General features: G+C 48.1%; 1 protein-coding gene across 5 annotated transcripts; it reads right to left on the bottom strand.

Annotated features, from left to right (window-relative positions):
- Positions 1-3,712: 3,712 nt before the first annotated feature.
- Positions 3,713-19,966, bottom strand: TOR3A (torsin family 3 member A). Of its 5 annotated transcripts, none has more exons than XM_053391289.1 (9): positions 19,766-19,966; positions 19,512-19,585; positions 17,895-17,966; positions 14,929-15,213; positions 12,973-13,074; positions 9,173-9,438; positions 8,077-8,252; positions 6,595-6,719; positions 3,713-4,899 (listed from the first exon to the last, which is right to left on the bottom strand). In XM_053391289.1, the coding sequence occupies exons 1-9, from the start codon at positions 19,933-19,935 to the stop codon at positions 4,649-4,651; spliced, it is 1,521 nt and encodes a 506-aa protein (XP_053247264.1). In that variant the 5' UTR covers positions 19,936-19,966; the 3' UTR covers positions 3,713-4,648. The 5 variants fall into 5 exon arrangements, with proteins under 5 accessions (XP_053247264.1, XP_053247262.1, XP_053247265.1 ...); XM_053391287.1 differs by having other exon boundaries at positions 17,895-17,969; XM_053391290.1 differs by lacking the exon at positions 17,895-17,966.
- Positions 19,967-21,116: the final 1,150 nt, after the last annotated feature.

The following is a 21,116-nucleotide window of genomic DNA, read 5'->3' on the forward strand; positions in this document are numbered from 1 at the left end:
TATCTAGAAAAACAATACTGTACAAGCAAGTTCTTAAAACAGCAGTATGGGGCCCTGATCCAGTTCAGGCCCGCCAGAGGAGTAAGCACTTTTCTTCCCCCTCCGCAGCACTGCTGTTTGCACTGATTTAAAAATCAAAACAAAAAACAAGTGAGGAGTTTGAAGCATGAGATTTTAAAAAGTGTCGCCATATCAAGCCAGTCCTCAAGCTGTCAAAATAAATGTAGGATGTCAATATCTTTTATGGGCCACCTGAGTCTGCAAATGATGTCACCTGCTGTTGATTTAGGGCTGCTCTTCCTTAAAGACTTTTTGTTTGTTCATCCTCTCCAAAATCCTGTGCTTTTTTTTCCCCCCAGAGGAGAGCTTTTCTCAAAAAGCAATGCTGGTATTATCTAATCTATCATGCTGTATCTTGCTGTTCCTCAAGACAGCATAAATAGCACCCCGGGTTACCCTTGCAAAGTGCGGTAAGTAAACCTGAGGCCTCCCTGTGAGTTTCCTGACTGGAAATCCCAGTTTCCATCACCCAGGTCTGGCCAAATCATCACACTGGAAGACCTCTGCCCAGCATTGGCACATGGGACATTGGAACACAAACTCTGCCTCAGTCTCAAACATTTCCAATTTGCCAAGTCACCCTTCTCTGAACAGTATGGAAGTTGTGTGCTTATTTTCCATTTGAGGTTTTCAACCATGAAACTGTGCCAAAGGTCCATAAGTCCAGTGGCCACACTTCTGTGTGTAGTATTGCAAATCCTCTTCACAAGGATGACAACGTTGGAAGGTATCTTTGACCCTATAGACCAGAGTGTGGTCACTCTGCCTGTTGTGTCATATTCTTCTCTTGCCTTGGTTGCACGTGCTTTTTGATCTTTTGGCAAGCAAACCTAGACAGCAAACATAACCTTACTGTTTTCTGTGTGCAGCAGTCTTCAAGCAAATAGTGCTGCTGTAGTTTACCCAGCTTTCCACAGCTGGGGGAGGCAGGGCAGCGGGAGGCAGACAGAGACAATAATCTGCCTGCCCACCCTTTCTAGTCCCCCAAGTTCCAGAAAGGGGCCAAGAAGGCCAGGTCAGCATGACTACAACAGGGGGGTGTCTTAGGGCTCAGTGGCTCCTCTCCTTTGCCCATCTCTGGTCCCACATAACAACAGAGAGGTGAGTGATAGAGACGGTATCCAAAGGTTATGCCATACAATATGACCTCAAGATTGGTTTGTCCCAACCCCTCATTCCAGAAATCCAGTAAAACATCAGGCTTACTGATTGACCACTCAACACTTGTTGGACATCAGAGCCCTAGGGTCTGCTCCTCTTCTGGGAGATCTGGAATATCTTCAGTCGCGTCCTTGGTGCCAAACAGCATGGAGACACTTGCACAATTCTAGACTTCAAATAACTAAACAAATGGGTAAAAACAACAACAATATGGTCAACCATAGAGGCACTAAAAGAGGGTGATTGGATGGTATGTGTAGACCTCTCAGAGGCTTGTCTCCACATTGCCACCAGAATAATTACCTAAGGTTTGTCTACTACAGAACTTTCCCCTCCGGGATGTGGTGTTAGACATGGAAAGGTTCCTATCATGACGAGAGTGTGGAGAAGACCTGCCCTGCAGGTATCCTGAGGATCTGATGTTTCTGTCTCATCTGCAAGGCCTTTTGGTGAGTGCCTACAATCTAATGCCATGTGCAAGACTTCACTCCAGGTTGCTGCAGCAAGTGCTCCCCTTTCAGAACTAGATCATCCAGAAAGAATGGATACTGCTCTCTATACCTCCTACGTTGAAGTAGGTGCTACACTGCTAACTGCACCCCCATCATTTTTCAAGTCTTCAGGAGCCATGGAGGCTTGTTCTTATCATAGATGCCAGTCTCATTACCTGAGGAGCACACCTGGAGGAGTCAGTGATTCAGGGCCTCTGTTCAGATGTTCTAGAATCAGCACCTGCTGGTGTGGACCTACAAAACTGCTGCCCATGCCTATGTCAACAAGGAGGCCAGGACCTGGTCAAAAAAGCAGAATTGAGAGGCAGAAAAACCACGTGGGCAGAAAAGCATCTAGCTTCTTTGAGAGCAGAGTATTTGGCCAGAGTCAACAATGTGGTAGCAGACTGGCTCTGCCACTCAGTGGTGCCAGAGGTGCAGCGGCAATTGAACCCACAGGTTTTCGGCCAAATTGTGGAGCATTGGGACATGTCAATGCTAGATCTGTTTGCCACATCTCAGATGTTGTCCCATTGCAAGCTCTGTAGGAGCCACGTGCCAAAGTGACCATGGCTGAAGAACCAGAAATGGTTAAGTCCAAAGCCAAGCGGCAGTTGTTGTGACAAATATTTTTAGAACGAATTTGAGTTAACAGAAATGGCGACCCTGGTATTATTTTCACAATTCAAATAATTTAATGGTGTTTATAATAATTCATAATTGAAAACTAGTAGTAGTGTGGGTTTTTTCACCTTTTACTTCCGTAGAAGCGATAAACATGGATTTGTTGATTTTACAGTGATAAGTTGTCTGAACATGTTAATTCTGCCCCCTCCCCACATTTTCCACAAGTGCCTCATGTAGCAGAATGCCTGACCACCTCTTCATCTTGGGGGCTATCTCAGTGTGCTTTCCAGCTCTTGTACTTTGAGGCTTTTAAAGCTTCTCTGTCAAGCCATTGTTGCCCCCCACTCCTGCTGTGGCTCTCGCACTTCGTCTGTGCTCAGGAAAGCAGTTGGATTTTCCAGCCCTATGAGAAGTAAAATGCACATTTCTGTTCTAATACGCTAGAACCATGATGTGCTGGTAAAGCAAAGAAACAAACTAATGACAAGCTATTTTCCCTGCCAAGAGAGAGAGAGAAGAACCAGAGTGATGCAAGAGGACTTGGACGATTGTTTTCATCTTGTAGCAACCAGCGCTTGGGCAGGAGTGTGCTTTTCTGTTCATTTCCCAAGTATGTGTGAAGTGCTGACCCAATGAGCAAGCTTGCATGCCTGAGCTTTCCATAGCCATGTCTCAACTTTAATTGTGGTGAGCTGTAGTGATTCTACAGCTCTGCTTCGCCATGAGAGCGAAAGGGACTTTTCCAGTGCAGAAGAAAGGGTGATTCAGGTGGTTCCTGCTGTTTTATTTTTAGCAAGTGCTTCAGATGCAAGTTTTCAAGAATGAGGAAGCTGCACACCACAGCAGACTATGGCACAGAGCAGAACAGTTTGAAAATAAAAAACACCTAATAAAAGGTTGGCACCAAATTATTGAGGGTCTTGAGGGCACTAAAATAGCTCAAGAGGAGTTACTGGTGGAGTCAGCACACAAACCATGGGTTAGCCTCTCCTGCTGCCCACCCTAAACCAGAAGAATATTTTGGATTAGTTTACAAGTTTGTATTGTGAGGAAATGAAATTGTACCAGCCTCACCCACCAGGCATGTTTAAGCTGCCTCTAGGACTGGTTGATGTCCATGCATGGGTTAATGTTTGCCCAGGGCTTATGTGTGGAGGCTTGAAATGTTAGCTCATTACTAAATTCCTGTATCATTCTGGCCTGTGTTCCTCCCTGCTAAGCAAGCACTGCATCTCTTTCTGGTGGGCTATGCAGTAGGACACACCTGGCCAATGTGAGGCGGCACTCTCTAAAGTATGTCCAAAGTGGGCCAGAAATGCCCACCAGGATGCCAAGCTTGACCACTCTGTGCTTTGTATTGTAGCACAAATGGGTAATGGTGCCAAGTTTTAATTCATAAAGATGCAGGTTTGCAAAACCAGTGGTTCATGCAAACAGTGTTTGCTTTTTATCTCACAGTGACTAAGCTTTATTGCTCAACTTCCGCGCTGAGCTGGAAGTGCACCGCAATTTTGGCACTTGCCGCTGCCTCCCACCCAATACTCATCCAACACAAACACAGACTTTGAGTTGAGTACACCCTGATGGTGTCCTGGATTTAAGTCCCTTAGCAGATTAAAAATTGCAAATGTGCATTCTTCATAGTGTACATATATACAAGGAGGCACATTAGCCTAAACTTTGCAGCAGATTACTTGCTGCAGTATCCCGGCATCCTTTAAAAGCCAATTATTAAGTACTGTGAAGGTAAGTACTACCTCTCCAAGTTCAGGGCAAGTCCCCTCATTCATGCAATAACTCGGAGGCATTTCTTGCATTATAAGCAAATATTCCAGCTCCTTGCTCAGTCACACCCCTAAAGGGGCAGAGGAGGAAGTCATGTCTCCTTTCAGACAACCGCCAAAAGAAATCTCAGTCTTCAAGACAAGAAGGAAGCAGCCTTCAACTCTACTTGCTGCTGTAGTTTCTCTGCCTCAGGACCTGCCTAAATGCCCACTCTGTGCTGTGAACGAGGGCGGATGATCTGGAAGCACCATTTATTCCAAAGCAGCGCATGAAAATCTCCTTTTTAACAGCACCATTGATGTTGATTCCAGCTGCATAGTGTCTACTCATTGGCAATGTCTTTATTTGCTGACGCATGTTCCTCCACAGATTTCAGAATTATTGCTTTTCCCCAGTCCAGCAGCCCCCACACTGTAGGGGATTTAATGCCCGGTGTCAGTGAAGTAAACACCTCTCGCTCCCTGTGCAAGAGGAAGTAGAGCAGATTGCATTGCAGCCCTTTGTGCATCCAAACTCCGACAACATCAGGGAAGGAAGTAGTTTATACGCTGAGAGACTGACTTGCAACCCTGGGCTGAGAAAAGTTTCTCCTCCTTGGGGACGAACACCATCATCCTTGCAACCTCATCCAGTGCCTCTTCGGTGAACTGAAGGCCCCGGGCAAGGAAAGCATCTCGAGCACACAGCTTCACGTGGCGGAACTCCAAGGGCAGGAAGGGTACCAGGAAGTCTATGAGATTCTCTTCCAGAAGGCAGTTGTGGGCATAACCCTCATCTGGAGGAAAAGAAGGGGAAGGGGTGCATAAGACAATTTCCCTCCCTTTCCTCCAAGGTATTATTGTGTCTCCAGGTTGCCACAGAAGCCGGCTAGGAAAGACTGCTGCTTTCCTAGCTGAGTTGGGCATGGGCTCTTTGTACAGGAACGTCAGCGTACGTGGCCTTTAGTGGAGTAACAAAACAGATAGAATGCTGTCCCCGGGATCTTAACGGTCTGAATTTTGGCAGCAAGAGGAGACAAGGGAAGGGGAAGAGCGGGAGAGACAGTGGGAAGGAAGCATGGATGTTAGCAAATGCAGTTAACATTTCCAGTGAATTTATAGCTGCTGCAGCAAGCACTGCTTTATCCAAAGGAGCTCCTGACGTTATGTATCAGTAAAGGTAAAAAAAAGGGGAAAGGACCCCTGGACGGTTAAGTCCAGTCAAAGGTGACTATGGGGTTGCAGCGCTCATCTCGCTTTCAGGTCAAGGGAGCAGGGCCGTCTTTAGCATATGCGGTGCCGGGGTGCAAAGATCTGCCCAGCACCCCCAAATTTAGGGCAGCCTGGAAGAAGGGAAGCCTGCACTGTGGTGGGCGGCGGGTTCCCCAGGCGGGAAAAGAGTGCGCGCGGCTGGCAGAGCTGACCCACCCCCGGCGCCAGGGGAGGGGTTACAGCGCGGCCCTTCGCCGGCCTGAAGGGTCCGTCTGTTGGACGGGTGGGCAAAGGAGCTGTCCCTTCCCAGCAGGCGGGCTCTGCAGGGCAGGGAGGGGAGAGGCTGAGATGGGACTCATCTCGCCGCCTCCCGCTCCTCCAGGCGCAGCTTCTCCCAAGGTATCTGCTGCGCCAGCAGCTGCTGCTTTGCCGCCAAGCCCTACTCGGAATGGGCCTGAGGCACCACTGCTGCTGTGAGGTGTGGCGATGGCCCCTGCTGCTGCTGCCGCCCCTTATCCTTCTCTACGGGAGCTGCAGCTTTCCCCTGTGCTCCTTCCTTGTCCTCCTCCCTTGGCCGGGGCTCTGGGCAGTAGTGGTGGCGGCTGTTGCTCGGTCTCAGAGGTGGTGGTGGCACTGGAGATGGAGTCACCGAAAAGTGGGCGCCTGTCACCCCCCAGAATTTGGTGCCCTGGTGCCCTGCACCCCCAGGTAAAGATGGCCCTGCAAGGGAGCAGGTTTTTGTCCACAGACAGCTTTCTGGGTCATGTGGCCAGCATGACTAAGCTGCTTCTGGCCAAACAGAACACCGTGACGTAAGCCAGAACACACAAAAACACCGTTTACCTTCCCGCCACAGAGGTACCTATTTATCTACTTGCACTGGCGTGCTTCTGAACGGCTAGGTTGGTAGGAGCTGGGACAGAGCAACAGGAGCTCACCCTGTCAGTAGACACCGGCTGACCACAGCATGTGTCCTTGACAGGATACGCCATCTCCTTGCATTTTCAGATGCACACAAACCAGGGATGGGGGAGTGCAGCTCCCATCAGCCCCATCTTGACGAATTCCGCAACCTCGGAGCTTCCCCACCCTTGATGTAAGCCGTCATCACATGTGAAGCATGTGTTTTTACAACAAATGCTTTGATACAGGTTCACAATGCAGTGTCTACAGGAAAATGTTGATTCTTTGGTGATGCGTGAAGCAGTCCCTTAGAACACGACGGGGAAAGAGAACTTCGCAAATCCTGCCTACTGTGTCAGGATCAAAGGGCGTCTCACCTGTAGACTCCAGCAGCTCCATCCGTAGGTACTGTTCCAAGGAATCCATGGTTATTTCCTCTCTGGCTCGACCGGCGCGCCAGAAGTCAAGAGCCACCTCATTAATGATGTTGCTGCCGGTGTTACTGAGAGGGAAGAGAGAGAATTATTTTTGAGTTGGACCGACAGAATGCGGAGGCCACAGCTAGGGAAAATAACTTTGCCACACAACCTGTTCTGCGTTCAACCATTGTGAAAAAGGTCCCAAACCAGGGATCAGCAACTTTGGGAAAGTCCTAGTTAACTTCCATGCACAGATGCAAGAATAGAAGGTGCTGTAGCATGTTGCATGGAGGGGCTACATCTCTTTGAAAAATTGCCAGCAGCTTTCTGTGTAATAATTTATGTTTCCCTGGCTTCAGTAGACCCCTTCGCTACCCTGAGGGTCATGGAAAGTCTAGCATGGAGCACATAGTGTGCAGAGGTGGAGCTAGGCTCCCTTGCGAGCCTTGGCAAGAAGAGTGCATGGGTGGGCCAGGCAGGCTCCTAGCCACTCTTGAGCCAGAGCGGAGAGGCATGATTCCCCCCTTCCAGGCCTGTGCCCTTGGTGGTGGCCAACCTGACCACCCCCTGTGCAGAGGAAAAGAGAACCAGCCTACACAATGGCACAGCTAGCTTAGCCTGTGTTGAGAGCTCTTAACGTAGCCTGCAGGTGAGAAAATGAAGGCTGAAGTGAGATTTAAACCAGCAATACCTTGTTTGCACCTTCAGCCATTGCAATACATTCCCTTTTGTATTGGGGGTGCAGCCAGGAGGACACAGGACACGGCAGTGATATGGTTCCACTGCCCCGGCTGGAGGTTGACTTAGTCCTGGGCAGCTGAATGTCAGCAAATACCCAGCTGTGTTTGCAGGAGATGCTGAACAGCATGCAACTCTTGGCCCTACCCCCCAAAAGTCAGCAAAAAAACTGGCACAAATCCCAACAGTTTCAAAGTACCAGACACCAAGGGACAACAAGCTATCAAAACAGACATTTCCACATTCTTTTTCGTAGATAAGGATGAGTACCAAGAGCAATTCAAATTTCAGCGAGAGTAGGTAAAGTTCTCAATGAGATTCAAAGGCCTCGCCTTGGATATGGATTCAGAAAAGCAGTTTCTTTTGAGGCTGATACAACTCTTCCCCCACCCACCCCAAACAGAGAAATGCATGTCCTTCCCCTTGCATATTTTGGGATGGAACCCACTGGATATTTCACAGCAGATATTGCTTATTGCATCAAACTGCTAAGCTGGCCAGCACTGGAGGTTTTCCTCAGGATCTGCAGCTTGTCACCTACGGCAGGGAGAGGAAGTGCTTGTGACAGATGGATACATCCCAAGGTTTTCACCTGAATAAGCTTATAAACTTCTCTTCAAACTCGCATATTGGAAACTCACATATGGAAAAAGAGACCCCTCTTTGGTACATCGACTACAAAAAAAAGGGGGAGGTAATCACCTAAGGAATAAGAAGATGGATCTCCGGTAATCCACTGCATCAATGCTGTCGTAGTGATCCATGTAGGGTTTCAAGCCATCTAGGAGGTCATTGTGAAGCTTCTCTGCCTCATCAAAGATGAACAGTGACTGCTCACACTCTTGGACCGTCTCACTGATCTGTTTTGCGAGCTGAACCTGAGCGGCCAAAGGAGACGGGCGTAAGTCTCACATCAGGAAATGAATTTAATAGGATTTATTCCCCACCTTTTAGGCCAGGGTGAGGAGGGCCTTTGGTTCTCCGATTTTGCTACACTCCAGTTCCTATCGGCCCCAGTCAGTGGTCGGGGAAGGAAGTGGTGGTTGTCCAGCAAAATCTAAAGGACTCCAGGCTCCCCTCCTCCTCTGTTTTAAGAAATAAACCTTGCATGGCCAGTTATTGCAGTAAAAGGTAAAGGGACCCCTGGCCATTAGGTCCAGTCGTGGACGACTCTGGGGTTGTGGCGCTCATCTTGCTTTATTGGCCGAGGGAGCCGGTGTACAGCTTCCAGGTCATGTGGCCAGCATGACTAAGCCGCTTCTGGCGAACCAGAGCAGCACATGGAAACACCGTTTACCTTCCCGCCGGAGTGGTACCTATTTATCTACTTGCACTTTGATGTGCTTTCGAACTGCTAGGTTGGCAGGAGCTGGGACAAAACAACAGGAGCTCACCCCGTTGCGGGGATTCAAACACCGACCATCCGATCAGCAAGCCCGAGGCTCAGTGGTTTAACCCACAGCGCCACCCGCGTCCCTGTTATTGCAGTAGAAGCTATCAAACAATAAAAGCTTGAAGCCAATAAATTGAGCAACTAAAAAGAAAGACAGTCATGTCATGAAGCCAGCATAAAATCATAAATAAAAAGCTGAGTGGCACAAAATGGTTTTACTTACAAGCCACATCACCTTGGGGGTGGGGGCAGGCTGCATTGTAAGGTTAGAATTCTGCCACAGTTCTATGATGGCACTTTACAAAAGTTAAGAATTGAGGAGCAAAGAGGGACACTCATTCAATACTGAAACATCAAAACAATCAGTGCACTGGTTAATTATCTTCTGAAAAAAATTCCCCTCACCTTGTAAATATCCACATACTTGGAATGAGGGAAGTGAAATGGGGAGATGAAGACTTTGACACAGTTGCTTTTCAAGCCATCCTGGTAAAGGTGTTCTGCCATTATCCTGGCCACGAAGTTCTTGCCTGTGCCAGACCAGCCGTGGAAGGAAAGGGCCAAGGCTTTCTCTGGCTGAGGGGTTTCCAGGAAGCCTTGAACAGCTTTCAGGACAACATCTTTTGCTAAGTGTTGCCCGTGGAGTCGCCTGCCCAGCTCCAGCTCCAACCCTGGTGGTGAATAAAAGGGCAGGAAATCCTTTGCATATCATTTTGTGGTTGAGAGAAAAGGCACAATGGAAGGAGGGCAGTATTGCTAGAAATTCATCCCTTAAGAGGAGGTCTCTGGGCGCAAGTGTGTGATGATTCCATAGAACTGTAGAGAAGTCACAAACTCCACCTTTCAAAGACCTTCATCTTCCTTCCTTAAACAAGTTACACCATTACGGCTGGGTAGCTAGGCAAGGGCAGGCGAGCAGAAAACGGGCTTCCGGTGGTTAGTAATGGTGTTTCTCTGAGTTTTGTAATCTCTTGAGTTTACCAGTGATTAGCAGCAGGAGAATAAGTGTAAAATTGTTAAAAGAACAGCAGCAGACTAATTCATGCAAAATAAGAGGAGATCCGGGAAATGTGTATAATTCCCCTGGCCTTCTTTGTCACAGAATCATTTGTATTGCTAGACAACTTGAGATATTCAAAGGGGTATCTGTTCAGTCCTAAAAAGATGAAAGACCACAACAGGCTTCATTTGAGAATCTCCACTTTGGTTTTTTTTAAATGCAATTGAATTTAAAAAATGCTCCCAGTGGGACAAAGTTAATAATGAAAACCTTGTCCCTTTATTTCCTTGGGATTTAATTGCAGCTGATTTCAGCTGAATTGGAGCCTTTGTGTTTTACAAGGGTTATTTGTAGCCACAGAAAGCTCCAAGGAAACTACTCACTTGTTGGCCAAAATCGCAACAGCAAGTTCACTGCCATTCCCAGGCTGTTAGGATGTAGGAGGCAAATGGTAAACCAGGTGTGCTTTCACAACCTGATTGGCAATCCAGCCATTCAGGGTACAGGAATTAACATGCAACACAATTAACATTACCAAAATCAGCTGGGCTTTGTCTTTGAAGCCCAGTCACAACCATAGGTTCTTCCTGAGTCTGCACAACCATCTTTTCCCTCCACTGCTGCAAGCCCCGTTGAGTTAAGCCAAAAGCAGCCTTGCTGCTTTCATAACATCAACTGGTTGACGTTCCTGAGTGTGTGAGAGACCAAGAGTACATCAGCCCACATCAATATGTGGCGCAGAAGGCAAGGAGACAAATGAGTGTGGAAACAACTTGTTTTGTGAGTCAATAAAATATTTTGGGGGTGGGAGGAGGGAAAGATTTCATGGGGCAGAAGGGATGAAAATGGTTTTAATTCACCCCTCAATGACTTGGCAGTCTTTGGGCATAGGGTGGGGGCTTTTTCTAAGTCCTACCTTGCATATAGATGGATGAGGAGAAGAGAATGTTTTTGAGTGCAGGCTAGCTGGCCATTATCATGTTTTATTTTATTTAGGTGACATAGTGTGCCAGCTACACACAAGCAGAGACTTGATACTTATTTCATTATCTATGGTGTTGTTGTTTTTTTGCGGGGAGGGGAAATAAATAAGGGGCTTAAAGGTCAAGGGACCCCTGACCATTAGGTCCAGTTGTGGCCGACCCCGGGGGTGCGGCGCTCATCTCGCTCTATTGGCCGAGGGAGCCAGCGTACAGCTTCCGGGTCATGTGGCCAGCATGACTAAGCCGCTTCTGGCGAACCAGAGCAGTGCACAGAAACGCCGTTTACCTTCCCGCCAGAGTGGTACCTATTTATCTACTTGCACTTCGTGCTTTTGAACTGCTAGGTTGGCAGGAACTGGGATCGAACAACCGGGAGCTCACCCCGTCGCGGGGATTCGAACCGCCGACCTTCTGATCGGCAAGCCCTAGGCTCTGTGGTTTAACCCACAGCACCACCCGCGTCCCTAATAAGGGGCTTAGAGGGAGAGAAATAGAATCATAGAATTGTAGAGATGGAAGGGATTCTGAGGATCCAACCCCTGCAATGAATGAATTTGCAGCTGTTCCATAAAGGGATCGAACCTGCAACCTTGGCGTTATCAGTACCACACACTAACCAACTGAGTTATGAAGGCTTGGTTGGCAGGGTGAGGAAACAGTTTTCAAAAAACGGCAGGCCTCTCATTCAATCCCTTCTTACCAGTGAGAGGAGGATTCCCTTTGTATTTGCTCAACAGAGGGAGAGAGAGATGGCAGGGCTTGTAGTGTGTTTGATCCTGAGGTCCAGGGCTTCTGGAGGAAGCACCTCCCAAAATCTATTTAGCTGGGAATTGGCAGGGCAGGTTACTTTGTATGTGGTCAGTCCTAGGCAAATGCTTCTTACTCGCCCACCCTCCAGTTTGTCATGGAATGAGCAGAAACCTCTACTGGAGCAAGGGAATCCCTGATTTTGCACAATGAGAGCAGTGGTCTCTCTTGCAGGCAGGAAGTATGGCAAAAAGGTTTCAGGTCTGGAATCTGCCTGCCCCAAATATATGCTGGTGCTTCCTCACAATAGAGTTCTGTCTTCCTGTGCAACTCTATAACATATCTGCGCAGATGTGGCCCCCACTGAATTTAGTGGGACTTACTTCCATGTAACTGGGTATGGGGTTTTGAATCTTTCCTATAACCATTCTTTCCCGAAAATGATAGTCATAATTTAAGATTTTTTATATAATCCACAGGTTTTAGTGAGACTGGGTTGTACTTAATTCTTTCATTGTGAGACTCAAAATAGAGGAGGGTATCCTATGAAACAGCCACCCAGGTGTAGCTGAACTACAACTCCCATCATTCCTGATCACTGACCCCACTGGCTGGGGCTCGGGTTCAGCAACATCTGGAGCACATCTGCATTTCTGAAAAATGTAATTTTTCTTCACCTCTAAGAGGCTGAACCCAGACACTGCAGCTGAATATTTCCAGGGTGCCTTCTATCTGCTAGGCTTCTTTCTATCTGAGAATTATTTTGGGGACTTAGAACTTCTTACTCACCAGGGCTCACAGGATTAAACAGAGAAAATTAGAGTTGCAGTTTATGCTGCTATCCTAAGCCCCACTTCCTTGGCACTTTCTTCTGAGTAGACATGACTTTTGTGGCATAAAAACCCACTCTAGCCAGAACACAATAAATGTGTTCATTATTTTTGTTGGGGGCAAATGTTTTTCTATTTACACTCTTCATTAATGATGATGATTACCATTACTATTGTTGTCATACTCCTTTTTTGGTGTAGCGGTAATATGGAGTGTAGCCTTAACATGATTTATTCTCAGGCAAGGGAAATAAACCAGTGCTTGCTTTGTGGTGTTTCCAGCTATTTTACAGGAAAGACATAGCTGTGTTTACTAATGGAATTGTCTGCACCTTATTCTGAAATGAGCTCCACTTGTACTGTGGGTCTTACCCTCATTTTTATGTTGACACAGGTGCTAAGTATTAGTACGACTGCAATGCTTCAGTGTCCAGACTATCCTTGCAAAGAAGGAAGGGGAGGAAATCTGAGCTCCTTGGCCTTGCGCCTATGGCCTTGCCCCTGCCCACCCCAACCCCACATGACCTCCTTAGTTGCTGGGCTGCCCCAGCAGCTCTGATGGGCACCAGGTGCCAGTGTCCCGAAGGCAGTTCATGCAGCGTATATGTGAACTACGCAGGGTGCCAGGTGAAACACAGTCCTCACCTGTGATGTTGTTGGTCACTCTGCAGTCTCCCGTTGCGCAGCACTTGCCAAAGCTGCAGTACCAGCTGGAGACGATCTCCCTCACCATGGGCAAGCTCCACCCTAGGAGAAAGCCAAGCCAGTTTTGGGAAAGAAAGCCGGGAGCTACCCCAGTGCCCACGACTCAAGCAGGCCACGTCTCTCCACCACCCCCACCCCCGCCCTGCATTCATCCTCACAACTATTTTGCAAAGTTGGCCGTTAATGTTTTGATGGAAGAAGTGTGTCTGAAATGGGCTTGCCCAAAGCAACCTCTGCCGCTGGTGCACTCTCCCCACCCACTTCCATTGACGCTACCAGAAATGGCAAGGGTTTGTAGGGCAGGCACAAGAGACACAGCTGCATATTCCTGCATTGCAGGGGGTTGGACTAGATGATCCTCAGGGTCCCCTCCAACTCTACAGTTCTATGATTCTGTGACTTGTCTGCTGTTGCCTTTTTTTCAAAAGCTTTCAGCTCCACTCCTCGGACGTCCTTGCTAGCACTTCTGTTGGATGCCACACTGTGTGCTAATAAAAGGCATCCAAAGGTAAAGGTACCCCAGACCATTAGGTCCAGTTGCGGACGACACTGGGGTTGCGCGCTCATCCTGCTCTATAGGTCGAGGGAGCCGGTGTACAGCTTCCGGGTCACGTGGCCAGCATGACTAAGCCGCTTCTGGCGAACCAGAGCAGCGCACAGAAATGCCGTTTACCTTCCCGCTGGAGCGGTACTTATTTATCTATTTGCACTTTGACGTGCTTTTGAACTGCTAGGTGGGCAGGAGCAGGGACTGAACAACGGGAGCTCACCCCGTCGCGGGGATTCAAACCACCAACCTTCTGATCGGCAAGCCCTAGGCTCTGTGGTTTAACCCACAGCGCCACCCGCGTCCCTACAAAAGGCATCTAGGGCTTTCATTATTAAGAGGCAACAACACATGTGAAGACCTCTGCTAGTCCAGCAAGAGACTCAAGCAGTCTTTAGTTTTCCCTATCTGTGGGTGGCCTCCCCCACCATCCAATTATTTATCATCACAGGTGTTTGAGAAGTATGACAACTAATAACGGCCTGTTCTGGCATGCAGCAGGAATGCCCTGCCAAGGACTTTACCACTTCAGGCTACGGATGTTGTAACATAATTTAAAAAGTGTGCACCTGCTGCCTGAAGTACTAAGACCCACTCTACACAGGATTTTGCCACTTTACTCTCCAACTTGTGCAGCCTAGCTCAACTGAGGAGATTGCAGTGCAGAGCCCAAGGTAGGTGAATTTTGGATGGTTCAGGATTCTATATCAACTTTCTTAGCCAGATTTATTTCTGTAAGCATTGCATTCAAGGGAACCTACAAACCGCTACAAAAATCATAAACCTATGTAATAAAAGGCATACATTAACAGAAAAAGAAACTATATACTAAAGCTTGCCTTTTCATATGCTCTTTTAAACTTCTGCTAGCCCCTTTTTGGAGGCAGGAGTGATATTATCCAGAGCCAAATTAGGTCGTCGTTTGCTTACAGTAATCACTGCTCGCCTTATAAAGTGTGCAGTGCAATGTACAATATATGCAAAACCACTTCAGGATGAACATATGAAAATGATTAAAAGTCAGTTTTTAAAAAGCAACGAACCCCTAACCCCGATCATAATACACAGCTCTGAAACACAATACTCACAGGGAGACTAGCACGCAGTGCAATGCTAGAAGTCAGTCCCACTAGGTTAAAATGGGAATCACTACAGAGAAGTGAGTATAGGATTGCAGTCTTAATATGTGGCCCAAAACTAAGAATTGAGAGACCGCTCAGACCATCCACTACATGCACACATATTTGTCCTTGCTCAGTGAGCTAAATTCTAAGAAGCAGTAGCTGCCTCTTTAATCTGTGCAAAAGCAACTGTCAGGAAGAAGAGGAAAGGCTGTGACATCTCTTTACCTTGGTGTTCCACGATGACCGTGCCTCCTCTTTCTTCCTCCTCTTCCTCCTCCTCCTCCATCACCACCGTCCTCATTCTCTCATTCTTCTCTGCCACTTCTTCTTCTTCGCAGTCCTCCTGCCACAGCCGGCAGGCCAGGAGCTGCCAATATCTCCTGGACAGGGCCCTCATGGTCCCCAGGTGATTCCTCAGCCGCTCGTAGTGTTCACTGCCCTGCAAGGCTGAGCTCTGAGCTGCGTCTCTGCGCTCCCAAGGCTTGCTTTGCCTCGCCTGCCCCTGTGCTCCTGTCAGCAAAAAGCAGAGGCAGAAGCACAGCAAAGGGCTGTAATGCAAAGCCCTGCACACCATGGCTCTGCGAAGGAGGGTGACATTAGCCACAAAGCCGGTTCCCTTTGCCTTGTTCTGGCAGCTGCTGTGACCAAACCTAGCCCTGCAGCTACTTAACTTCCTAATCTGCTTGCCGGGAACAGTGACCTCACTTCCTATCTGCTTCCCATTGGGGTTTCCTTGGGTACAGCCTGTTTACTTGTGACGACACACCGACACTGAGGAAGGACTTGCCTATGCAAACACAGTTGCAACATGCTTTCTAGCTAGACCTCTGAGAGACACACCGCAAAGCTTAAGTCAGAGAGGAAATGCTCCTGTAATCCGTTTCCCACAGGGCAACGATAGAGACATGTGACAGGTTTATTGTATTTCTTCGGAGAAGCAGTGGGGGAGGACGGATTGAAGCCATCATCGTTGCCCGAGGTATGCACACTCCTTTCTTTTGCCCAGCATCTCTATTCAAAACCCTGAACAAAAATCAATGAGCACAGACAAAGCGAAAGCGAAGAGGACTCAGGTCCATGAAAACTCCTGCCAAAATCAGTTTGAGGCTACCAGAAGATTTCTTGTTGGTTCTGCTGCAACAGGCTAACACAGGTGCAGCCAAGGTGTTTGTACTGCTATGGGTTAGCGAGGGAACGGGGACCCTTCCCCCCCCCCGAACCCCAGGTGCAAGGTATTTGCCTCTAGATTTTTGGGTGCTGGAGTTTTAATCAGAGATTTTGATAATCATGGTGAGCAAACAGGCTACGCTTGTTTTTCTGTCAGGCAGAGGGAGATGGTGGTGCTGCCACTAACACATTAATGAAAACCACCATCAGTGCAAGAACTTATTCAGATGTAAACGCTGTAAAAACCAGGCATAGGCAAACTTGGCCCTCCAGATGTTTTAGGACTACAACTCCCATCATCCCTGACCACTGGTCTTGTTAGCTAGGGATGATGGGAGTTGTAGTCCCAAAACATCTGGAGGGCTGAGTTTGCCTATACCTGCTGTAAACTCTGCAGCCCCTCCACTGAATACTCCAGGTGCTAATATGTATAAAATAAAGCATATTTCCTAAAGCCTCTGCCGTGCCTTGATTTTCCCAAAGGAAACACAACCCTGGGTGAGTGCCTGGGACCCTTTGGAATCTTCCTACTGCTTGGCAGAAATTTGGGGTGGTGCACCACCTTTGTAACAGTGCCATAACTCCCATTTCCCTGACCACTGGGAGTGCTGGAGGTCACCCTCTGGAAGATTCAATCTTCAGGCTGTGTTTTCTACAGATCAGTTATATTTATTGTGAGGTAATTAAGTGCTGTGTGCAGTATAAGGTTGGAAAGTGTTGTAAACAAAAATTGTCCTTTTTCCCTTATGGGGTATCCAAGAGCCCATATAGAGTCCTTACATAGGTTCCCTATTGGTAGGAGAAAATAACAGAGGCCAACCAGAGAATATTGAGAAGCAAAGCAGCTAGTAAGCCTGATCTTTATTGATCTGTTGCAACAGGGTGCTCCCCTCACACACAGGAAAGGAGAACCCAGAACAAGGGCGGACAAGGCCTTATATGGACTTTTGAAATTGCCACCCTGTAGATCAAGACCACCCCCAGAAACTCATACATACTACATACATCACAGAAGGGGTGTAACCTAAGACCACCCCCCAGATACATCATACCTACATCACAGAAAAGGCGGTCTAAAACAGAAATTTGAAATTTGTTTTTCTCCTGTCCTTATTTATCTCCTGTCTGGCAGGTTACTTGATTGGATACCCTGCTTATGAGATTGGATGATTGGATTGCCTGGGGAGCCTTGCCAGTCTTTTGTAATGATAAATACTTAGTTCCTGGGCCATGTCACAAGTTCACCCTATTCAAACACAGACATACCCTTAAGACAGGATTTGTGAAGGAAAAGACAATGGGGAGGCTTTTCCATTTTCCTTTGACCTTGCAGAGAAAACATTTGGTCAGTTTGGGAATCAAAAATGGTTCCAGGTCAGTCTTCCTGTGCTTGGTTGGTACACTTATGAACATTGAACATATATCTAAGACCTCAGAATTCCTTTCACACAAAAAAGAGGGGTAGCAGCTAATATTCGTCTACTTAGTGTGGGGGGGGGGTTGTGTCAGCATCACTTGGGAAGGTTCTCTTTCTATCAGCTTGCTATATTTCCTTGATAGTGAGCGAAGTGGGGGGTGGCGTGGCCTAGGGTGTGCTTGGTTGTCTTTGGTTGGCTCCAGTGAGATTTGTTTGTGTGTATGGGTCAAGTTAGCCATATTGATTCACATGCTGTTGGGTGGATTCTTGTTGGGCTGTGTATGTACTTAAAGGGGTGATGGGGTCCTCTTCTTTCTGTCCCTGTGTCAGCTTCAGTTTATTGGTTAGCTTTTTTAGTAAGGCCATTTCCCATACAATTTGATACGAAATAAAATAAATAAATAAATAAATTAAAATAAAATAATTCCTTCCAGTAGCACCTTAGAGACCAACTAAGTTAGACCAACTAAGAACTTCTGAAGAAGTGTGCATGCGTACGAAAGCTCATACCAATAACTAACTTAGTTGGTCTCTAAGGTGCTACTGGAAGGAATTTTTGTTTTGTTTTGTTTTGTTTCGACTACGGCAGACCAACATGGCTACCTACCTGTAATTTGATACCAGTGGTCCATGTTTACTCCTGACAGGTCTCTCCAATGTCCAGCTATGATGCTTCTGGCTGCTGAGAGTAGGTGCGTTATTTATTTATTTTTAATATTTTATTAAGGATTTTCTTGTTTTACAGAAGTGTAGTGGCTCGTTTTTTTGTTTTTTTATGTAACATTTTTACAAATCCGTTTCATTTGTTGAGGCATTAGGGGGAGAAGAAAAAAGAAAGAAAAAAGAAAGGGGGGGTGGAGAGAGGGAAGATGGATGGGGGTGGGGTCGGGTGGCGGTGTTTCTATTATGTTTAATGTATGTAGAGTTTGGTGTCAGCGTTGCTTGTGTTGTTCACTTGTGTTCCTTTGGTGGTGAGAGAGGTTGGGGTTGGCCTAGGGTGTGATTGTTTGCTTGTGATTGGCTGTGGTGATCTTTGTTTTCGTGTGTGAGTGAGGTGGGTGGGTGTTTTGGATCAGGTTAGCCAAATTGATTTGTATGCTGTTGGTGGATTGTTGTCATTGTCCTGTTGGGCTGTGTATGTGATAAAGGGGAGCCATACCGGGGTGAAGGCGTCTTCTTCGAGTAGGTGCGTTATGAGCTCTTTATAGTGTGATAAGAGGGCCAGTTCTGGGGTGACTTCTAATATCCGTTTAGTTATTTTGCATATTTATTGTATGACTGTTGTCCAGAAGGGTTGGATTTTGGGGCATTCCCGCCACATGTGGAGGTGCAGCCTCTCCAGCATTTTGGTGAGGTTCCTGGGCGTATCAGCGCTAGATTCTGTGGTGTTAGGTACCACAGAGTGGTGAATTTCAGAGTAAGTTCTTATCTTCTGGCTGAGATAATGTAAATGGCAGCACTGGAGCGAGTCCTTTGTTTGCAGACATGCCGAAATGTTGATTTTGGCTGGCTTGCTCACTGACTCACAGATTGTTGGCTGCTGCATGTATCTGGAAGGGATATATAACCCACATGGACAGACTGTATGTCTGTGATGGATGTGATTCGATTTCAGACTCGGTTTAAGAAGGTATGCTAGCCTGAGGGAAAGGATATAAATTGCAGGAGGCACACACTGTGTTCCTACATTTCTGCTTGCGCTGCAAGCTGCTCCATCTGTGGCTGTTAACCCATTTACAAGGAAGAAGTTGGACTCCTGCAGTAGAGAGTCACTTGCCGTCAAGATATACTCTGTTTCAGACCACCTTTTCCCTGCAAAACTGAGTAGAGAGAGGCATGAATACTGTCTTAAGAGACATGTATCTGTTTTGAAATGGTCAGTAGATTTGGGAAAAGGGCAAGACGAGGGAGCACTGAAGAATAGGGAATACGTGTGAGGACATTTGGTGGGACTGTTTTCTTTCTATTTTAGTGCTCTGTGTTTTGCTTTTAAGATACAACCGAGTAGAACCCGCAGAGCCCCGTTTCCCAAGACGGCACCTTTCCTTCTGCCAGGGATGGGGAAGTTTTTGGGGCTGCCTCTCCCCACATCCCTCCCCAGGGCTGAGCAGAGGCGGGAGTCTGGCCCCCCGCGCCTGGTTCTGCCCTCCCGACCCAGGCAGGCTAGTCTGCTGCCTTCAGACGTGCTCTGGATCCGGTCCTGATCCCCATTCTCCGCTCTCACCTCCGCAGAAGGTTCGCGGCCTCGGGGCTGCCGGAGGGTCAGTCCGCCCGCTGCTGCATGGCGACCCCGCTGTCCTGAGGGGGAACGGGGCACGTGTGAATGGCCTCCCGGGCAGCTCCCCTTCTCCCTTCCCTCGCCCCCTGCTCGGTCCCCGGCGACCTCCATGAGGACTAGAAGCCTCGCCGGGACCTCGCCCCCCCCGCCCCGGAGCACCTCGGGGGGAGAAGCGGAGGAGAAGCGGCGGCTCCCTTTACCTCTCTCCGCGCGCTTCCCGGCCGCGTCTGTTGCCATGGGAACCGCGCGCCTCCGACAGGCGTCCCTCGCAGCGCCTGACAGGGCAGAGGCCGCTTCCGCCCAGAACTTGCGCCAGGCGCTCCCTGCTTTCATTCCCCCTATCCGCCCGCTTCTCTCTCACGCGCCCCATTTCAGAAAGGTTGTTTTGTTTTAAGGCACCGAGTTAGACGCCTTGACAACGGCGGTGGGAGCCGGGAAGGGTCCTTGCCATGAGAAGCAACGGAGCATGCGCGCCAGAGAAGGCCGGTCCGCCGCGCTTGCGCCCAAAGAGAGAGAAGGAAGGAGGGGCCGTGACGTGTCCGCCTCCCCTCCAGGCCAAGGACATGCGCACAGAGGGGGGGGGTCGCTTTTATATTCACTGAGTCAAAGCATAGCTGGCAACTTTTCTCTTTTCTTGCGAGGAATCCTATTGGGAATAAGGGGATTTCCCTTAAAAAAGGGGGAAGTGGACAGCCATGGCACGAATAGTAAAACCCAATGTAGAAAGTGCTTTGTGTCCCCTTGCCGGTCAGTAGAGCCCGTGGCTGTGAATGCAGCTGACAGCCGAGGGCCACTTAAGGAAGGCGGAGTGGCCCCTTCCTGGATCGGAGGGGCTGGAGATCGCTCCCGCTGCAGCCCCACGCCTTGCCCTCCTCAATGTCACAACCCCACACTCGCCTGCGGTCCCCTAATTTTATGAGGGGCTAATGCCATAACTGCAGCATGCAGTGGGAAATCTTCCCTGAGACCTGCCTATTGAGCAGTTGTGGTTGCTTTTACTAAGATCGAACAGATGCCAGTCTTGATTATCAGTTGTAATTATGCGAGTCTTGCCCAGGGATATTTTTCTGGAAAAAGAGGTGCTGGAACTGGCCAGGATCGCCTTCTTCGTTCCCTTAGAATTATTCGTTCCCATAGAATGCTGAGTGTCTGGGGAGGGGAGCAGAGAAAGAAAACCAAAGGGGAGACTAAATGATGATGGCTGAAGCCCTACTGGACTAGCACACTGAACAGACACACTCCACGTCTCAATGCACACCACAGATGCGCATAGATGATCATGATGATGATTTAGATTTGTAGCTCACCCTTCATCCCAAAATCCCAGGGCGGTTCACAGCAGAAAAATACAAAAGGAGAATACAAAATACACCATAAAACAAAAACATAGAATGGAGAATACGGTGGTACCTCTGGTTACGTACTTAATTCGTTCCAGAGGTCCATTCTTAAGCTGAAACTGTTCTTAACCTGAAGCACCACTTTAGCTAATGGGGCCTCCCACTGCTGCTGTGCAAAGTTCTTAACCCGAGGTACTATTTCTGGGTTAGC

This window comes from Podarcis raffonei, chromosome 6 (assembly GCF_027172205.1).
Source record: "Podarcis raffonei isolate rPodRaf1 chromosome 6, rPodRaf1.pri, whole genome shotgun sequence".
Classification (NCBI taxonomy): domain Eukaryota; kingdom Metazoa; phylum Chordata; class Lepidosauria; order Squamata; family Lacertidae; genus Podarcis; species Podarcis raffonei.

What these genes read in the sequence shown, in the direction of transcription:
- TOR3A (XM_053391287.1), bottom strand. Translation starts at nt 19,935, where the DNA reads ATGGGGCGCGTGAGAGAGAAGCGGGCGGATAGGGGGAATGAAAGCAGG. An exon ending in GGTCATCGTGGAACACCAAG is followed by an intron (nt 13,075 to 14,928) that starts GTAAAGAGATGT and finishes GCTTTCTCCTAG; the next exon opens with GGTGGAGCTTGCCCATGGTG. An exon ending in AGTATGTGGATATTTACAAG is followed by an intron (nt 8,253 to 9,172) that starts GTGAGGGGAATT and finishes TTGGCCGCTCAG; the next exon opens with GTTCAGCTCGCAAAACAGAT.